The 18826-nt window shown below is 34.3% G+C and overlaps 1 protein-coding gene across 6 annotated transcripts; it reads left to right on the top strand.

Moving 5' to 3' along the window:
* The first annotated feature begins 412 nt into the window (after positions 1 to 412).
* LOC136772192 (choline transporter-like protein 1) lies at positions 413 to 18073 on the top strand. Of its 6 annotated transcripts, none has more exons than XM_066724986.1 (18): positions 413 to 448; positions 1424 to 1496; positions 12760 to 12911; positions 14145 to 14258; positions 14351 to 14499; positions 14608 to 14700; positions 14778 to 14868; positions 15073 to 15136; positions 15216 to 15324; positions 15557 to 15665; positions 15750 to 15869; positions 15956 to 16081; positions 16180 to 16286; positions 16375 to 16631; positions 16720 to 16886; positions 16968 to 17060; positions 17130 to 17222; positions 17297 to 18070. In XM_066724986.1, exons 2-18 carry the CDS (start codon positions 1469 to 1471, stop codon positions 17354 to 17356), a joined length of 1932 nt encoding a protein of 643 aa, XP_066581083.1. In that variant the 5' UTR covers positions 413 to 448; positions 1424 to 1468; the 3' UTR covers positions 17357 to 18070. The 6 variants fall into 6 exon arrangements, 5 of the variants coding, with proteins under 5 accessions (XP_066581083.1, XP_066581084.1, XP_066581086.1 ...); XR_010822419.1 differs by lacking the exon at positions 413 to 448 and having other exon boundaries at positions 1426 to 1496; positions 17297 to 17433; positions 17508 to 18073; XM_066724987.1 differs by lacking the exon at positions 413 to 448 and having other exon boundaries at positions 1428 to 1496; positions 12760 to 12899; positions 17297 to 18068.
* The last annotated feature ends 753 nt before the right edge of the window (positions 18074 to 18826 follow it).

Genomic DNA, 18826 nt, shown 5'->3' with positions numbered 1-18826 from the left:
CTTATTCCCATGCAGAACTCATGACATACGCTCCATCGTCATAAATGCATTTATATACGTACAGTACACAGGACTTTCGTAAATCCATCCTGCACTACTCCACTGCTTTATTCGTATATATACATATGTAATTTTATATTGATAATTTTTATAAATATGTAATTTTGTCTCTTATTCTTTATAGTTCTTTCACATTATCCAAATCATTAATTTTAAGATATACGCCGCGCGATTTTTGATACACTTTTCATCATTATTTATCTCACATATATATATATATATATATATATATATACGTATGGAATATATTATATGCTGAGTCATTTTATTGATTTTTAATTGTCAGATTTTATCATCGTACGTTGCAAGTATCGATTAAATGTAAATTCTTTCGAGCATCACTAATGATTGGACCAGCTTTATTTGAGCGGAAGAAACAAAAAATTGGGTAATGTTATATTCTTTTTTCAGTGCCAAAACGCGTTATAGATGATAGACAACTGTGATCAGTGGTCGATAACATTTTACGATCAGCCTTCGACGATAAACGCTTTTATATCGGAGTTTTTTTATTTGCTCAAACTGATCGGTCGCTTTTTGGTAGTCAGTCAGTCATTGCAGTCTTGCATTGTAATGCAGATGTATTTGGCATTTAAATTCCATTTCATACCGCATTGTGTCGTGTTGAGTCTGGTAATGTGTGGAATATATATACCATACATATACGGATCGCATAAGCCAGCTGATTCATGATTCTCATTTCAAATGTATTAAGCCTACAAAAAATTTACCATACAATAAATATTTGTAGACTCGGTATTTCGGACTTTTAAAGATTTATCTAAATTTTAGTCGGAAGTCTATTCAAATTGACGTTGCTTTTTCAAAAATCGTAAATCGAACGACTATTTTCCGCTGTTGTACGAAGGTTGTTACGAGCTAGCTTTAAAGACACGCAGGAATCATGTCACGTTATTGTGGATTCGAATAATTGCTTTTTAATAAAGATTTATTTTTAAAGTTCCAATCAAATTTGCAAATCTTTCCATCACGTCACACTCCCTTGTTTAAATTAAAAAAAAAAACTCATCGAGTTAAGAACAGAATCACATTCAGATTCATATTGAGGATTTTTTGATGGAAAACCATGAAATACAATTTACTGTACTAATTTATATTTGAGACAGGGAATTTTAAATATAATAATTCCGTTTGCGGAGATATCAATATTTTTTAGTAACTTATTATTGCTTTTCCATTATTATTGATATCGCTTGATTCTGACAGTAGTTAGTCATGTGTAATTTAAAAATTACAATACATCAGTTGCTTGATGACTAATGTGCCAGATAGTGAAGCTTCCTGGCACGAATCCAATTGAAATACCGACTTTTCACGTGGTCCTTTTGTTCCTATTTACAAGTGCAAAATTCGCCTGCAGAAACTTTGGAATAGTGCCTAAATCACCATGGAGATTTGCTCAATGGACGAGGATAGTAAGTTACAACAAAAGCTTTTACATATTTATACGGCGCTTTAATAACCAGAAACTTTGCTTCGAATAAAAAAGAAAAATTCATATTTAAATCCAAGCTCGTTTAACTTTTATGCAAAAGTACACTATACTTATCATTTTAACAAATATATTGATAAATATAAGTACTTACACATTATTAGAAACTCATAAAATTCAACTATTGTTTATCAATTTGTCAAATGTCATTTAAAAAAAAAAGAAACAGATGTAAGAGCCAGAGCTTTGGTGCAAGTTTCTAAGGTGTAGTAGTAGAATACAGTAATTGTTGAGCTCAAGTAACGAATGTAATATATAGTTATCAAGAGTAGCACTGTACACTAGTTTCAGCAATCAACCAATAGATGTCATCGCTACAGAGTTATTCTGTGTTAGGACTCGTTCTAATCTACTTTACGTCGAACTGACACATTCGGTGTAAAAGAGAGCTCATAAGATAACTCATTTTTATGACATATTATTACAAATAGTATAAGTATAATTTAGTATAGTTAAAAAATGTCCTGTCTTTTCAAAGCAAAATCCATATAAATTACAGATTCTTTCAAGTATATTTTTCTTCTCGGTTATAACTATTAACTGAGTGGCCATTGAATGAACGTATTTTTTGATAATCCATTAGCAAATTGACTTGCAAGATTTATGGATCAGCATTTCTTCGCATGCTGTACGAGGCTCCGCACCGCATGTATAATATTGCAAAGTTAATCATTTACCCGGTACATCGATCATAATCCAGCGTACCTGCTCACGTGTAGTCATGTGACTATTGGCTTCCAGTCATATTGTCTGCCATACTTTTATCGCAAAATCTACGAGTTTTTAAGCATAAGTTACCTTCAAAATCAATATTTTCAGTTGTTCCATACTCTTTTCTATAAAATAAAACGATATAATAAAAAAATGATATAAAATTGGGTATTTTGTACGATAAAAATATCAATAGTAAATAAAACTCCAATCATATAATAATATTTTAGACAGTGGTAGTTAAATATGTTTTGCTTGGCAAGTTTACTACCAGTTGCCAGTTACGAGATGCGAGCAATACGCGCGACCTATGTATTTTCGTATATTTCTGACAACCGAAGATCGACACAGTTTCCTAAAGATACAAGTAGATAATTATAGTAAAAGATTGCTAAATATTAATTAAAAGACTAAGTCAATAATCAATATTGACATTAATTTATAGTTATAAAAGCTATTAGAAATCTTAAATAGAGTCATATTTGATAAGACAAATCAATTCTTCCTTAAAATTGTAAATCGTTAAAATACGCATATATGCGTATTATAAAGAGCCTCGATTCACAAAAGCATTTCAATATCTTTTACCGACAGTTATATCGTTTATTCGGTTACAAATTCAAAGTACGTCCTACGTTTTATTTATGTCGCTCCTTGGTCGCAACGCTTGAACGATCTGTTTCATTGTTTCACTCCTTTTTTTAATACTGCAGACTTTATCATACCTAAACGTGCATATGATATGCATGCGTGCAGCATTTCAGTATAGATTTAAAAATTCAAGAAGTAGCGATCGTTACTTGGTATCACGCTTGCTGCTTAATTGCTATTTACGCTGATCAAGATATTCGAAAAGGTCATTGACCCGTCCCGTTGTAGGCGAACATTTTGAAGAGCTTGATTTAAAAAATTGAAACAAATAAAGCTTGATAGATGCAACGAAATATATATTAAATTCTGAGTATTACGAGCATACATTTTATGTGCCCTGTAATTTGAATGTTATATACACATGTGCACACCATTTTATCTGTAAGATAAGGATAAACTGATAAAAGAGAAAATCGATATTTTAAAGTTTCCGCATCTTTGCTCGTTCGAACATATCGAAAGGTCTGTTACTAAACTGTCTAAACAGGTTAAAAATGGAAATAAACCTTCAGAAAGATGTAAAAAATTCATGAAAATCTAACCAAGACTCAAAATTTAGTACTGAGCATATAGCATGACAATCGTAAGCGATCGAATATTCTAAAATGATGTGTTTGCGCTCACCGACAAAAAAATCGTTAGGTCCTTAATGGGCTAAGTATTTTAAGAAAGGTCGATGTAGGTGGTCTAACTGAACATTAAAAAAATAAGATATACATTCTGAATGCAAGAGTTCTGACATTACGCTAAAAACTACTCAAAGTACTTTTTTATTAATATATTATAATCAACGGGAGGGTTCAATGTTTATATTACGATTAGTTTATTTATAGTATAGGTATAGAGTCTATTAATTTATGTTAACGACATGAAGAATTCAGTTAAAAAACCAGGTGAGCATACGATGGATATTTTAAAATATACGAGATCCATGAAAATTCTCTTCACGAGCCTTTTTATATTTTTAGCTTCCTCCATAAAGCGTTTATGCGTAAAGCAGTTATGCAATCTAATCATATTTTAAGATCACTCGAGTAACAGCAATCCGCTGGTATTTTCATACATCTGTACCATATATATAAGGCGAAGGTCGAAACTGAGAAATTCATCTAATAAAAAGAATAAACCGGTTTTCAGACTGAACCGAATTCTTCTGATATCTGGGATGAGATGGATTTGACGTAAACAAAGGTTAAAGTACTTGCGACCGAGTTGAAGCTGAAATACTAACGTGAGTCAGAAAAAAATGAAAGAAAATAGTTCGTGCATTAATGTCGGGTAGAAGTGGAGAGAAGCGAAACGCGGAGAATGTTGAGCAGGAAGAAGGAAGGAAGGGATAACACAGGGAGCTGAGAGAGGTGGGGAGAGGATAAAAAGAGCTGAAAGCCGTTAAAGAAGGAAAGAAGAGGGGACAGGGAAAGGAGGCAGAGAGCTAGCGGGAAGGCCAAAAGGAGAAGGGGAGACTGGAATGAGAAGTAGGGATGAGTATACGGTTGTATCGTTAACCGACAGACAAAAGGCCGTTCTCCAACGTGCAGACTCTTACGGTTCGTAAGTAACAAGTTAGTATCGGAGGTACGGAATAGCGACGAGTGTTCTCTCTCTCTCTCTCTCTTATTGTTCCTTCCACATGCGACTCTCATTTTCCTATTCTCGATCGATCGATCAAACTGCACGCGATATTTTCGAACGGACCATCCCGATCCATGGGCGATCCGCCTCGTCCAAGGGTAAATGACCCCGTGAAAGTTAAAGCAGCACAGCTTTTACAGCTTTGCAGATTTACTCGTGCATAGCTGATTCAACATTTCTTGGTATTAACTGCACTAGCGCCACACTGGAGATCGCCTAGCTCTTACAAGGTAAGTCACAGCGATGATTTCATCAAGTTTCAAGATTTCATCGAAACAGTGCGCTTCATCGCGAATTCTCAATCGTCGCATAAAGAGTAGTGGCTGATGTGGCGGCTGTAAATGCAAAAATCTTGACCAAAGTGATTTATCTCGTACAGTGCTCTGAAATGTTACACGTGAGACGAGTAAAAGCAAAGTACGTTGACAAACTATTTACAGTAACCTGGATAAACAAATGCCAGCAGAATTGCGCAAGGGCTTTGTTTACTATCGCACATTACGTACTCTTGTAGTAGTACAATATTGTGTACGTACGTTGTGTTGGTGTTTAGTGAAACTCTTTGCAGAAAACCTAGCAAGAGAAAACGTTAAATTTATCTCGACTGTCCTCTAGCGTGGTTGGTCAAGCATTAATTTGCGTTGTAAAAACTTACAGATATGTATTCTGGGCACGAGTATAAACAGTTCTATTTCGAAATACAGGCGTTTCAGCATCGGGTATCTGCCAGAGTGTTATTCCTCGCTTATTCGCCATTCGACTCGAGTCAATGGATAATGAAAAGATAATTTGTTTTGTAGTTTTTTTTTTCGTGAATATTCGAGATCATTGGCTGTCATCGGATACGTGTAAAATCTCATGGAAAATAACGCGTGGTATATTTCGACAGTTCATTCCGTCAATCCCATTGTTATCTGGCTGATCTTGGCGATACGATACTTTTCTTGTAACGTAACCTGGCATTTTCTGATTTTCCGCAGGAATCGGATCAGTAACGGAGATTCGCTGCTGTCCCGCTGACATTATTTATCGTCGGAAGTTGTATATATTTTCTCGTGCACGCTGCTTCTCTCGAATCTCGCGCGTGTTCCAGCTCGTGCCTGACCTTTCGCAAACGTGAAGAGGGAGGGGGGGGGGGGGGGGGGAAGCTACTGGCGTAACGCCGTAGCATCTTCTGCTCTGTCGACGAATAATGGAAACTGGTTCCAGCAGGCGTGCCACTGACAATCACATGTCCGTTTTTCATGCTCCACAAACGTGTCATCGGTACGACATTCACACGCACAACCTATACCTACGATTTACGAGTCTTATTGCCCGTTGAATTCGTCCGATTTCAATACAAGCTTTGAAAGAATATTTGCAGGACGGATTTAATTTATGGCTAAAGCTCATTTTTCTTGCTTGCAGCGTCTATCGCTTTTTAACAAAGAATTTATTATCGAAGAGATTCGGAATTGTCTAGACAGTACTTTCGCAAGAGAAGCGCAATTGGTTTTTAATCAATTATACTGGACTGTTATGACTGCCCCGTTGAGTGTGTAGAAGAATCCGTAAATTTTCGTCTTGTGTTTTCTGGCGCGCCGTTAATTTGCACGATCCAATTGAGCTCGCGCGCAAGTCCAGGGAGTCTCAAGCTGGGTCAACGAATGCTCTGTTCCTTCACGAGCAGAAGAAAAAGACCAGTGAAATGCGCCAGAACTATACCTTCTGCTGCCGTTTCTTCGCTTAACTTATATGCACTCGTTTTGTTTTTCTTAATACTATAACACTTGTGTATTTTTCTTATTTCTTCACCGTCTGTTGACGCACATGCGTATTATCTACTCGTCATTTAATATTATTCACATTTTGTCTAAACAACAAACTTTAAATTACAATATCATAGAAATAAAATACTATGTTAATCCAAAGAAATTATTCGATTAATTATGACTTATTTTTCGAAAAGATATTTTCGATATTACGCAATTACATTTAATAATAACCGTATAATCTAATCATGATAAATCAATAATAATGAAATACTTAATACAAGCTCTCTTTAAAGTTTCAACAGTGAGTAAAGCGAAGAATATTTTTGTGAACACTTCAATATAATAGTAATAACTGTCTTTATATAATTATAGATTCGAGAATTAACCCTGAGCATTGCACGTTACGAATGCTGGGTATTGTTCAGAGAGTGAAAGCAATCGAAAAGACCTTGTCCCAAAAACTTTGTAGATGCCAAAATACACAAATGCTTCTTATCAAAGGACACTGTATTGTGTTGGCCACCATATGAATAATGGAGCACACGTTTTTCGTTCCCTTGTAACACTTAAACAATGATTGTGAAATAAACCATAGCATATCATCGAAAGATCTTTAATTGGCGCTTCAAAATATTCGCCAAACAATTTATTGCATCTCCCTTTTGAGACTGCTAGTGTTTATTCCACATAAGACATTGTTTTCACTGAAGAAGTTGGGCAAAGTTTTCTATGAGGATTTTTTTTTATTTTATAAGAAATTTATCAATCATCTAATCGCATAGCTTTTTTTCAAGCCTTGGTTTATTTCTAGCATTCCTGAGAATTCGCGCCAACTGTCTTGTTAGCTGTTACAAATATGACGACCATTACCTTCGAGTTGTAAGTGGTGTAAAGTGTAATATTGCGATTTAGCACCTACGCACAACGAGCCGTACTTAAAGGCGAGGCTTCTCTGAAACAATGAAGTATCTTCAACACACTTAAAAACATTCATACCAATCCTTCTCAATCATGCGCAGAATTTTTAATCTCGCTAATGTATACGTTAATAATACTGCTGTTATATTGTTTTTTGATGAGCACTGTTACTTGCATCAACCTACATTTTTTTTAGGTCTTGTCGCTCTTTCCACATCTATATAATGGCACCATTTTTTAATTAAACAATTAAGAGCGAGTAGTTTCCAACACAATTAATACCATTTTTGTAATAATGTTACAAAATTACAAGAAATTAAGTGCTGCTTTTCTGCTCTTTCAATAGATCCTATAGGTATTCGATCAGATGAACTAATTTGTTTCTTTTTCTTCTTAATTTCTATGATTCTCCATGTAGACGCTGTCTTGTAATTTGGATGAAAGAAAGCTCTCAGACGTATCAGAGACGTCTTTCATTCTTATCATTTGCAGTCCACTTGAGCGACCAGAATAAACTGTCTTAAAAGGAAGCATTTGTACTCTCTCCGCTGAATTTAAACAAGTTCAAAATTTTTATGATAAAATTATTAAGCAGCGTAGTTTATCAATTATTTTATTGCATACGTTAAAAATACACAAACATAATTACTGTTGGACAATACTAAATCTTATCGCTATACTTATCTTCATTTTAGTCATTATTTCTCAGTATCTTTCTGCAAGGATCATTCGATACTTTTGAGTTCTATAGAAACTCTCGTCCCAAGAAAATGATAATGAAATAAACTTAAGCCCCCCTCCCTCGATTTAGCAATATATATTACAGACGGCTTTTCAAGTATAAGTCTTTGTTATGTATCTCGAATAGATTAAATCATTCATTATCAGAATTTGACGGGCAATAGTAGAATTTTAATAAAAACGAAAGTGGCAAAATACCATTTCCTTGTTCACAATGAGATGTAAATAAGTGAAAAATCAGGGAGGAGTACAGGGTCAGTTAAATAATGTGGGCAGCAGGGATCCAGGTGACCCTTGTGGGGGTGGCAAAAGATACGAGGGAAAGATTATTACAAAAGTTTAGATTTCTCGTAACTCTTCTTACAAAGAAACAAAGAATTAAAGCAACTGAAGCCCTTCTCTATTTTTATTTCTAACAATCATTTATGGTACAGATTGTGTGTATGCAAAATCTTATAATTATATTACGTATTTTCTAATAATTCGATCAACGACAGTAAGATATGAATAAAAATCTAAAAAAAGAACATAGTATTACTGCTTCCCGGTTGTCCGTGATTGAAATGAGGAAAGAAGGAGGAACTCAGGGTCACTAAAATAATTTCAATTAAATAGTGTTGGTCATAAGGGTCAGGTAAGTTGTGGAGGTGGGGGTGGAATGTAAAATCAAGCTTAGAGGGCAGGTGCGTTCAACCCTCAGCTACTAGGTATTCTAGCCGCAGGTCGCAAACCTTCTACCACTCGTTTCTTTCACAGACCAGGAGCTGCACGCTATATACTTTCACTCTCGTTCTCCGTTCGAGATCGGTACATAGCTTAATAATTTCCAAAAACTTTCTTAAAATTTTCTCTCGTTAAAAACGATTGAAAAAGTTGTGGAAAATCTTCAGATTTTTCTGGACGCTTATCAGTTGTACGCCTCGCATATATTTATCTCCCATATTTGGTGTAAAATAAACTTTTTGCAAAAGTGTTCGTCAGTCGTGCGACTATAAAAAGTGCAGCAAAGTTTTACTCTTATCGGATAACGATAGATAAGAATCGATAAACTTTATAAAGGATTAAAACGCATTGGCGAGGATGGCAGTAAGGTAAATGGTGGCGTTTCCGTAGGCGGTTTTGCAGTCGATACGAGCTTGGTGTAGTGAAAAATGGACGTGGAATTGTTTTATTAGAAGAAACGCTTTTCCCTGGGGTGCCCAGGCTTCCGTGGGCTTCTTTGTTAACTGAGAAAACAGGCGACAAAGCAGCCTCGAGACTCTCGGCGATCCCTGAATCCCGTTCATTGTTAGCTCAGGTCGCTGAAGGAGCACCGGCCTCGGATTTTCTATGTTTACATCGACATTTAATCCTCCTTGAATTTTTCAAACGCTCTGCAAACTTGCTAAAACTTTACTCACGCGTGTACAGTTGTACACGTGTATATCTATTTATCTGATAATTATTCGCCTGATTCATTGGTATAATATTTCTCAAGATCAAAGTAATTAGAAATCCAACGTTTTATCATCAGTGTGTTATCGACTATTGTAACTTCCGAAAACTTCATAAGTGATCTTGTATTGGATATCGCGCGCAATCTATTAATCCCGGTATTCTGTATAAATACCTAATATCAGATTTTTTGCTGGAACCTATTACGAGCAATGACGATGAGCGGTGAGTCGCTATAATTCAGTATAACTCTCATTTTCTTCATGCGTCTGTGTATATAAAACTTTGGTGCAAGAAATTTCCACATCCGGACACCATACTCGTGTCCCCTTGTGTGAACCAACGAACGACCGTCTTAAATTTACATAGTGATAATGTATAGATCCTTAAATATCTATTATTTAATCTACTTGTTTGAAGTATATAAATTACGTTTTTCCATGCAGAGTAAAGAAAAATTGACGTATGCGTGAAACTTTTGTATTTATATATAGTAATAAAATAGCTAGCATATAATTACTTGTGAAAAATCTTTACAACCACGTATACGCTTGATATCAAACGCACCGGTACAACAAACAGTAAAAAATACTGTAATTAAATACTGACCCTGTGTATTGTATCTATCAAAATAATTAATATTTTCAAGGCTATGTGAGTGGAGATACTGTTGCAACTATGTTTATGAAAAACCGAGCTTGCACTCTTGCGTTACACGTATGTAATATTGATGAAGTAATCGGCTTTGCAATCTATTGTATATAAAATACCTATAACCTATAATTCTTTGTGCAAACTAGTGAGACATCGATACGTACTTATTGCAAATTGCAGATTCCTTTCAATAAGAGCATAATGTAAGTTATTTGTAGATGGTAAACGTTATCTGATAAACGAATAAATTATCAATTTGTCCGTGGATCGAAACAATAAAACTATTAAGTTTTTACTTTTATCGCCAATAATTATGCTAAATTGAAGTTGATTTTTGCAATTATCGTATTTTTATATCTGTGTTAAAAACTGGTTTATAAGCAGATTTACTCATTTGTACGAGGAAAATATGACCTATTACTTTTTACGTTCAAGATAGCTTAGATATAACGACAAACGGGAAGATAACAATTGCGAATATGTTATAGATAAATGGTAGAAAATATCCAATTACTCGATTCAGACATGCACAATATTGCATGGAACCTAGCGGATTTGCATTAAATTCAAAGCTAATTTATCGGTTATTAATAAAAATCCTTTATCAACGCATAAATAGTAGTCCGAATACAATAATAAACTCTTAAAATTAATGTGTACGAAATCCACGTTATTTTGATTGAGAGATGCTTAAATTTTAATAAGCATCGTAGCCATCGCTAATTGAAATGACTTTATTATTGGGTATGTGATGAACCCTCGGATGAACCTATTCCCCTTTTTATATACATATATCTTGATACTATAAAGTTTAAGAGCCTGATTCTTCTGCGAGATAAAAATATCGTTCTTCAAGCTGATAAGTGTGGCTGTTTAAAAATTGTCAGTTTTATCATTTTACAAGATTTACGGGGGGGGGGGGGGGCAAAATTGGGTAGCGAGCTATCAATATAATTTTTGACGTAGTAAATTTTTGATGGCGGAAAGACATAAAGATTTAACGAATATAAAATATAGTCTAAAGTGCAATGACTGTAACCTATATTCGCGTTGGGGTAAAGTATACGGTATTATACATAGAGAGTGCCGTGTGTGTGATTAAACAAAATTGCTTGGTCTAATTCTAAGTGACGCGGTCACGAGACTTCCTCGTAGGAGTAACATTACGTTCGCTTTTCCACAGACCTTACTTAAAACCCGCTTCGCTCTTATCTGGTGTACCAATAACTTGGAATGTATGTCGCTCGATAAACTCCACTTTGTTTTTTCTCTTCCCGCAAGGACTGGAGTCCCTCGATAAATTTTTCCTTAGAATTTTTTTCAATACCTCTCACTCCAATATAGTCGGCTTTTGTAAGAAAAAAAAAGAAACAAATATAAATCAATCGCATATTACGGAACACATGTAGTATATGCAACATTCGTTTTATTTAATTTCGCGAGGAATATAGCAAATATTTGTCTATGCGCTTTTCAAACACGACTTATGCCCGTAAGCTATTCATATAGGCAACTAAATTTTCTTTCTGACGATGTAGAATAACCTATATATCACCACACAGGACCCGCTACTTTTTTAACATCAAAACGAACGGTTGTATCGACCAATGTTTACACGTGGAAACTAACTCACGAAATATTCATAAATATCCTCGTGAATCGCATAAATGCAATTTACTCTGAAATGTAATGGAGTCTAATGTGGGAAGCCTCTTGAAATATTCATATTAACGGATGTAACGCACCGTTAATACATATCCTGATACGCGCTCTTCCTAATTGCCACGTGCAGCCAAGCTTTCAGAGAAATATTTGCTTTCAAACAGGAAATAACATGAAAATACTGTAATAGCTAATTCAGATACCGTGTAATGTTTACTCCCTTAATTACAATGTTTTTCTGTCTGTCGTTATAAATACATGTACAGAGTTTTCATAAAGCTCACCCTTCTATCTTTTCAGGACGATTAACTTCTGAAAAGAAAAAAATGTGTTTTTTTACTTGTCCTAAATAATATTTTGGTGGCATTTATTTCATCTTGAAGGGTCAAACGAAGTAAAACGAGGGTAAAATTTATTTTGGAAAAATATAGCCCTACATTTTTCATTGCATATTCTTGTAGCTTGTCTCAAAAAATTGCCCAATGCTATTTTTATTTGTTCATTTCCTTCAGTCGTTTGCGAAATGTTTCTGTTTGATATAATTGAACGTAAATGAGCGATTATGCGCGGTGTGAACGCATAGCGACTAACATCCACTACCTCATGTACAAATTCATAATTATGGAATTTTCAAATCGAAAAATTTCTTAAATGACTGGATGAAAAGATAAAAAAAATAAGTTTCGGGAAGACTCTTGAAATAAGCTACGAAAATATGCAATAAAAATTAAAGAGTACGATTTAAAAATTCCAGATGATCTTTATATGGCTCTTAGCCCGCCTCGCAAGGTCAAAGCAACTTAACTATTTAATAGACTCTTTGTAAACTCTATTCTTTTATTTACAACGTTGTACTATACTATATATATCAATATTTTCTAAGATTTTGAAAGGTGTTCCGGAAATTTGTATCTTTGTCTATACCACATTACAGTATATAAATTGAAATTAGAAAAATATAATAACCATTTAGTGATTGAGTGTGATGGTAGTATTTTTATATAAGAATATAATATTTTTTTAAAGGTGACGGGTTGGAAGTAGGCGAGGGTTCGGGACTTTCCAAGGACGAAGGAGAGAAGGAGCTAAAGTATTTAGGACCATCAGACCCTCCCGACTGCACGATAATGGGTTGCTGTGGATGTTCCGACGATGTTTCGTCAAAGGTAAAACCCACGGTAAGGGATAAGCTAATGCGCGACGCTTAACGTAGGAACCACATTTTTTACACATTTCGATTGGCACCTTTGAAATGTTTGATTGGACGCACTACAGATTTTTTTTGCACGTAATCTTTTCACAACTCAATTTTTCTATATTTTTCTTCTTTATTGAAAAATTAATAACAAAATTTATACTATTATTTTAATGTACTGCTTTATGTGAAATATAGCTCCTCCTACGTTAAGAATAACCGTTTTAGCTATATCTAGCAATGTCAAGTATAACGTCAATGTGCATATATTCTTGTATGGCAAACTATATAACGGGTAGGCAGGCAGGCAATGTAATGAAAAGAGCTGCTGATAACCGTTTAGATAGATTGTTTAGAAATTGCAGCACGGTTGCCTAGTAACTAAATGCATTAAATTCAGCTTTCAAAACTTATATGTTGTGAATGTGCAGATTTCGAACGAATCATTTGGACATGATGGAATGCTATACATTAAACCTTTAAATTATTCAGGTGTACGAAGCTACTAAGGGTATTACTTATCGATTTTAAAGCTACTCGAGATTTATTGCAAAAATTACTCATTCGAATAAAATTATGCCTGTTATAGAATAAAATTGTCATTATTAATAGAGGAAGTCGTCGAATAGAACAATTGTGCATAATATATAGATTTGTATTAATGCTCTAACAATTGATTAGTGATCATTTTCTTATATGGATTACACATTTATAATAGTATAATTAAATTAGAGATATAGTTTTCTTGATGCTGCAATTAGCTAATATGGGGCTCCTAGTACTGCAAAGTTCTTCGCCGGCTGGAAACTTGTTCATTCAGGTTTTCGGCTTTATGCATATCAGGACGTACTGTTATCGATCCTTCGTGCATTCAACCCATCACGCTTCCTCTGCACTTTGAATACAGATTAATGCTATGGTAGTGACTTTTATTTTATTCAAGCTCTATTTGTGTAATTCACAGCTACCACGTTTCAACCACGATTAATCAAAAGTCTACGATATAATACGGATATACGCAGTAAAGCCTCGTTGAAAATATTTTACCCCAGGGTCCCTCCCAACAGCTATTTTATGAAAAATTAAAGAAAAACGGTTTGCATTTAACCATTTCATTGCTTTATACATAATAATGGTGGTGAAATTATATACCTACTTCACAAATACATATACATATATATGAATATTTCGGTATATATATTTTTTATCGTTTCAGTCTCCTGAAAGCGATGCTGCATTCAACAGTCAATACGACGAGATATTCGTGAGGAAACGATCGTGTACGGATATTTTAGCAGCAATCGTCTTTCTCATTGTGCTAGTAGTTTTTGTAAGTAGTAAAAAATATCTTTATTTGCGAGTGTATATGAGAAAGTTCATTGCGGGAATGACCGAAATTCTGATGGATGCTCTTTTCTTAAGGGATTTCTGCTAGCAACATCGGTGAAGAAGGGCGATATCTTTCGTGTAGTATATGGATATGACGATTGTGCAAATGTTTGCGGACGAGTTACTCCTGGCGAGACTGATCCAGTATTTGCTTGTAAGGGAGGGGACATGACAAGGAAACCGTAAGTATTTTTTATAGCTTGATGGAAGTAACTGCGGTAGATGCATGGAAAAAAATTTTATCCTTCTTTCAACCGGTTGATTCCAATATAATTTCCTTTCTGTTCAAGATACCTCTTGGTAAAGATAGGAGAAAAGGGTGTAAAGTCTAGAGAATGCGTAGGCAATTGTAGCTCCTCTTTTGACAAACCAGGAGAAGATAAGTGAGTCTTGTGTTAACTTACTAAATTCTAGATTTATAAAATGATATATTGATTTAACTAATACGCTGTTATTACAGAGTGGTCTTTCTAAATCGCTGCATACCTAAAAAGATAACCGACGCAGCAAACTCCGTTCTCAGTAAAATACGAATAGAAAGCTTCTTCAGGGTAAGCAATATCGAATGAAACGATTGAATTTTGAGATATGCTCAAACAGTTGGTTAATTGTGGGAGAAGCCCGCGTCGCGTCTATGACATATTTGTGCTAAATTTTGTTTGTAAATTTCTCAACAATAAGCATTGTTAAGGATAATTTACAAGAGTGATATCGTCCATCATTCATACTATTGGGTATCTAATTTGATATTGCAGGAGGCATCGACGGACCTCGGAATCGCATGGCGAGAATTGATCTACCTTCTACTAATTGCTCTAGGTAAATTGTTGGAATAGTTCGGTTTGGAATTTGCTCCAACGTTGGCTTCACTAAGCTTCGTATAATTGTCCATTTCTAGCAATCTCTGTGTGCATCCTGGTCGCCTTTCGGTACATCGTACAATGGGTCATCTACATCGTTCTAGTCGGAGTCGTTATTGCTTGTATCGGAGGCACCACGTACCTGTGGTGAGTGCAATAAACACAAAGGAATGTCACGTTTCGCTGAACGATTCTCTTTCCCTTCGGTGAACGCCCTGATGCTATCGCAATGCATTAGGAAACACTTCTCCCTAATAGGCACATTACGCTATTTGACGATATAGTGTCGTTCATTAAAAATGACAGCTCAAGATTTTTTTAATCATTGCAAATAAAAACTTCTCCCTTGATAAATTTAAAGCATTTTATTACTATTTAGGTTGTCATGGCGTGCCGAGAAAAAAGCTGTCGAAAGTGGTCAACTATTCGACGAAGACTCCAGTACTCAAGCATACTTCATTTATGCCATCATCATGTCTGTTGTTACCGTAAGAATGTTTCTGATTGATCAGAAACAAATTTTATATTTATTCAGTAATAAGCGGAAATTAAAAGATATGACATATTTTTAGGTAATCATACTCCTTATAATTTTGGTAATGAGAAAAAGAATAGCTCTCGTTATGCAACTCTTCAGAGAAGCTGGAAAAGCTGTGTATTCGATGCCAGTTCTTCTCCTGCAACCAATATATGTAATTTCATAGATAATATTATTTAACTTTCCTCTTTCTGTCATACTCTTTATAACTTTAATACATGACCTGATATTTTCTTTTAGACTTACTTACTGATTGGATTAGCAAGTATCACTTGGATTTACTGTATACTCTGGATAGAGAGTGCTGGAACGCTTTATAAAAATACCAAAAACCATTTCCACTACAGGAAGGATACTCTTATTATTGTTAGTAATAAATTTAAGGTTTAATACATTATATACAATATCACATTAAATCATCATACAAAATTTATCATAAAGATTAATTGTTTTAATGCTCACAGGTTACTAGATGGTACAACATATTCATCTACTTTGTGTTATATGAATTTTTCATGGGATGTCAACATATGGTAGTAGCGCTCTCTGTTTCGCGATGGTTCTTCACAAGGTAAGATAAAATCGTTGTACTTGCAGCCATGAGTATTTATCAACTTGTGATCGACGAAACGGACGATAAATCATTGTTAACTGAATAGGGACAAAAAGCAATTGTCTTTGCCAGTACTAAAAGGGTTTAGTTACTTGACGATGTACCATCTTGGCACAGTGGCGTTTGGAGCTCTAGTGATTGGGCTGGTTCGAATAGTACGGGCCATTCTTTCATTTGTTCAGAAACGTCTGAAGTCATACAATAATGACTTGGCAAAAGGTCTGCTCTGGTGCTGTCAATGCTGCCTATGGTGTTTTGAGTGCGCTTTGAAATTTCTGACAAGGAACGCGTATATCGAAACAGGTAAATAAAGCATTTATTTCATTATAGGCCTAACTTATTTGTTGGATAATGATCGTATTTATCTTAACTCTCTTGTTGATTGTTTTAGCGATTTATGGGTGTGGATTTTGTGCTGGAGGAAGAAAAGCTTTCTCTGCATTGTCACAAAATATTTTGAGAGTTGCAGCGATTAATAGTGTTGGCGACTTTGTTCTGTTTTTGGGGAAAGTTCTTGTGGTTACTTTAACGGTTGTTGCTGGTATCTTTCTCATTCAGGTAAACAAGCTTGATTTTTGCGTTAATTACTAACACTTTAACACGAACGTAAATGGATTGTTTTATCGCTATTTTCAATAGAAGAAAGAAGGACTCAATCACCCATGGGTACCAATAACTTTGGCTGGAATTTTTGCCTTTTTGGTGGCCCACTGTTTCATTTCTGTTTATGAGGTAAGAACTATTAATTGTGGCATTAAAAATTTTATTAACGAGACTAAACCTTTTCTCACCATATTTTAGATGGTAATAGATTCTATCTTTTTATGTTTCTGCGAGGATTGTGAGAAAAATGATGGAGTAAATCGGCCTTATTTCATGAGTAGAGGCTTAATGGTAAGTTTTCCTTTTTAAATAATCACATCGCAAGCAAGTTTATTGTACTATAAAATCTTTATATGTAATTTCAGGAATTCGTAAACAATAGTAAAAAAGCTCTGAAAGTGGACCAAACACGAAATGGAACATAGTAACATTTCTTCAATCGTTTCAATGAAACACGAATGCTTAAATGTGCCAGTAGCGTTAAATGCAATTTTCAACTGAGGTAGATAAAAGGCAACGATGATATTGTCTTAAAAGTTCCTGAAGTTTAGTTAATGAAGTTTATTGCTATTTTAGCAAATTACTGCGAATTGAAAGGAAACATTTATAACGATCTGGAGTAGAGAAATTAGTTGATATTTTTCTACTAAAACTACATATAATAATGATTATTGTTTAAGCTTCCGTTTTCCAAGAATTGAAATTATAATAAGACTTGAACCATTCTCCAGTTTCTACTCAAAGTTAACAGGTGACAAATGTGTTTGCACAACAAATCTATTATTCTTTTGCAAACACTTATTTTTATAAGCAGAGGCTGTTTTTCCACGACATCTTTAAATACTGGAGATATAATTATATATTTATCATAGTTTTTTTTACGTACAGTGGACTTACTAAGCTTTAAGAACATTTTTTACATTTGTATTTATAATTGAATTACATTTACTTTAAAATTATACCTATAGTATTATTAGTCTTTTTTGTAATTAAGAAAGTAAATGTATTTCTCCCCCAAATTTAGTTAAGCAGAGTTCATTAAAAGTTTATTATAATTGTTAAGACTTTGTATTCAGCGTAATATATTTACTTAATTAAAAAAAAAGATATGTTTAGTTATTATTGTTGACGTAATGATTTATATAATCTTTTTTGAATAAAATCATTATATCAATTTATACTTACCCTTATTATTTTAATAGAGATTCACTAATTGAAAGGGACGCGGAAGAGGTAAGACTATGATTAGGAAATTTGTGGCGAAGTATCATTACTAACAATTTTAACTTTCTTAGCTTCGTTTATTCGAGTCGGGTATTATAGTCTAGATGTAATCCAATCACGTTGTCCCAAAGAACTATATCTTATAATTTTATGTAATTTGATACATGTGTAACAGTAACTAATTTACGGAAACTTAAAAGTAATTGATCAGGTTTAATGTTAAAGAGAGTTCGTTAAAAAATAATAAGCCGATATATTGTCAATAAGGAAAACACAACTACGAAAATGTACTAAAAAATTCTCAATTTGAAGTTGCATTTATTTCTCTCTCTCTCTTTCTCGATCTACGTGTAATTATATTTTCAATAATGTTATGTTGGACTTTGGTCAATATGGTTGTTTACAATTGCTAATAAGTATACTTTGCAGTATTATATCTGAATCATTTTTCCAACGATAGTCTTTCTTATTTTCTTAGCCACAATTCAAAAGACAAAAAAATTCTTTTTTACCTTTGTTTGGTCTCGAGTATTGCAACAAAAATGTTGAAATACTATTTAGACAATAACTATAAAATTTCAGTCTTTCTTAATAAAACTTAAAAAGACAATCTAAAAGAAGGAAAAGAAAGGGTCGACTCTCGTCGGCAGTGACGATTGAAAAGTATCGTC

The sequence above is a fragment of the Prorops nasuta genome, unplaced genomic scaffold (assembly GCF_024137725.1).
Source record: "Prorops nasuta isolate Cenicafe-Biocafe unplaced genomic scaffold, Cenicafe_Pnas_1.2 PNAS00003, whole genome shotgun sequence".
Taxonomy (NCBI): domain Eukaryota; kingdom Metazoa; phylum Arthropoda; class Insecta; order Hymenoptera; family Bethylidae; genus Prorops; species Prorops nasuta.
Note: the sequence above shows the minus strand (reverse complement) of the source record. Positions and strands in the feature narration are given on the sequence as shown.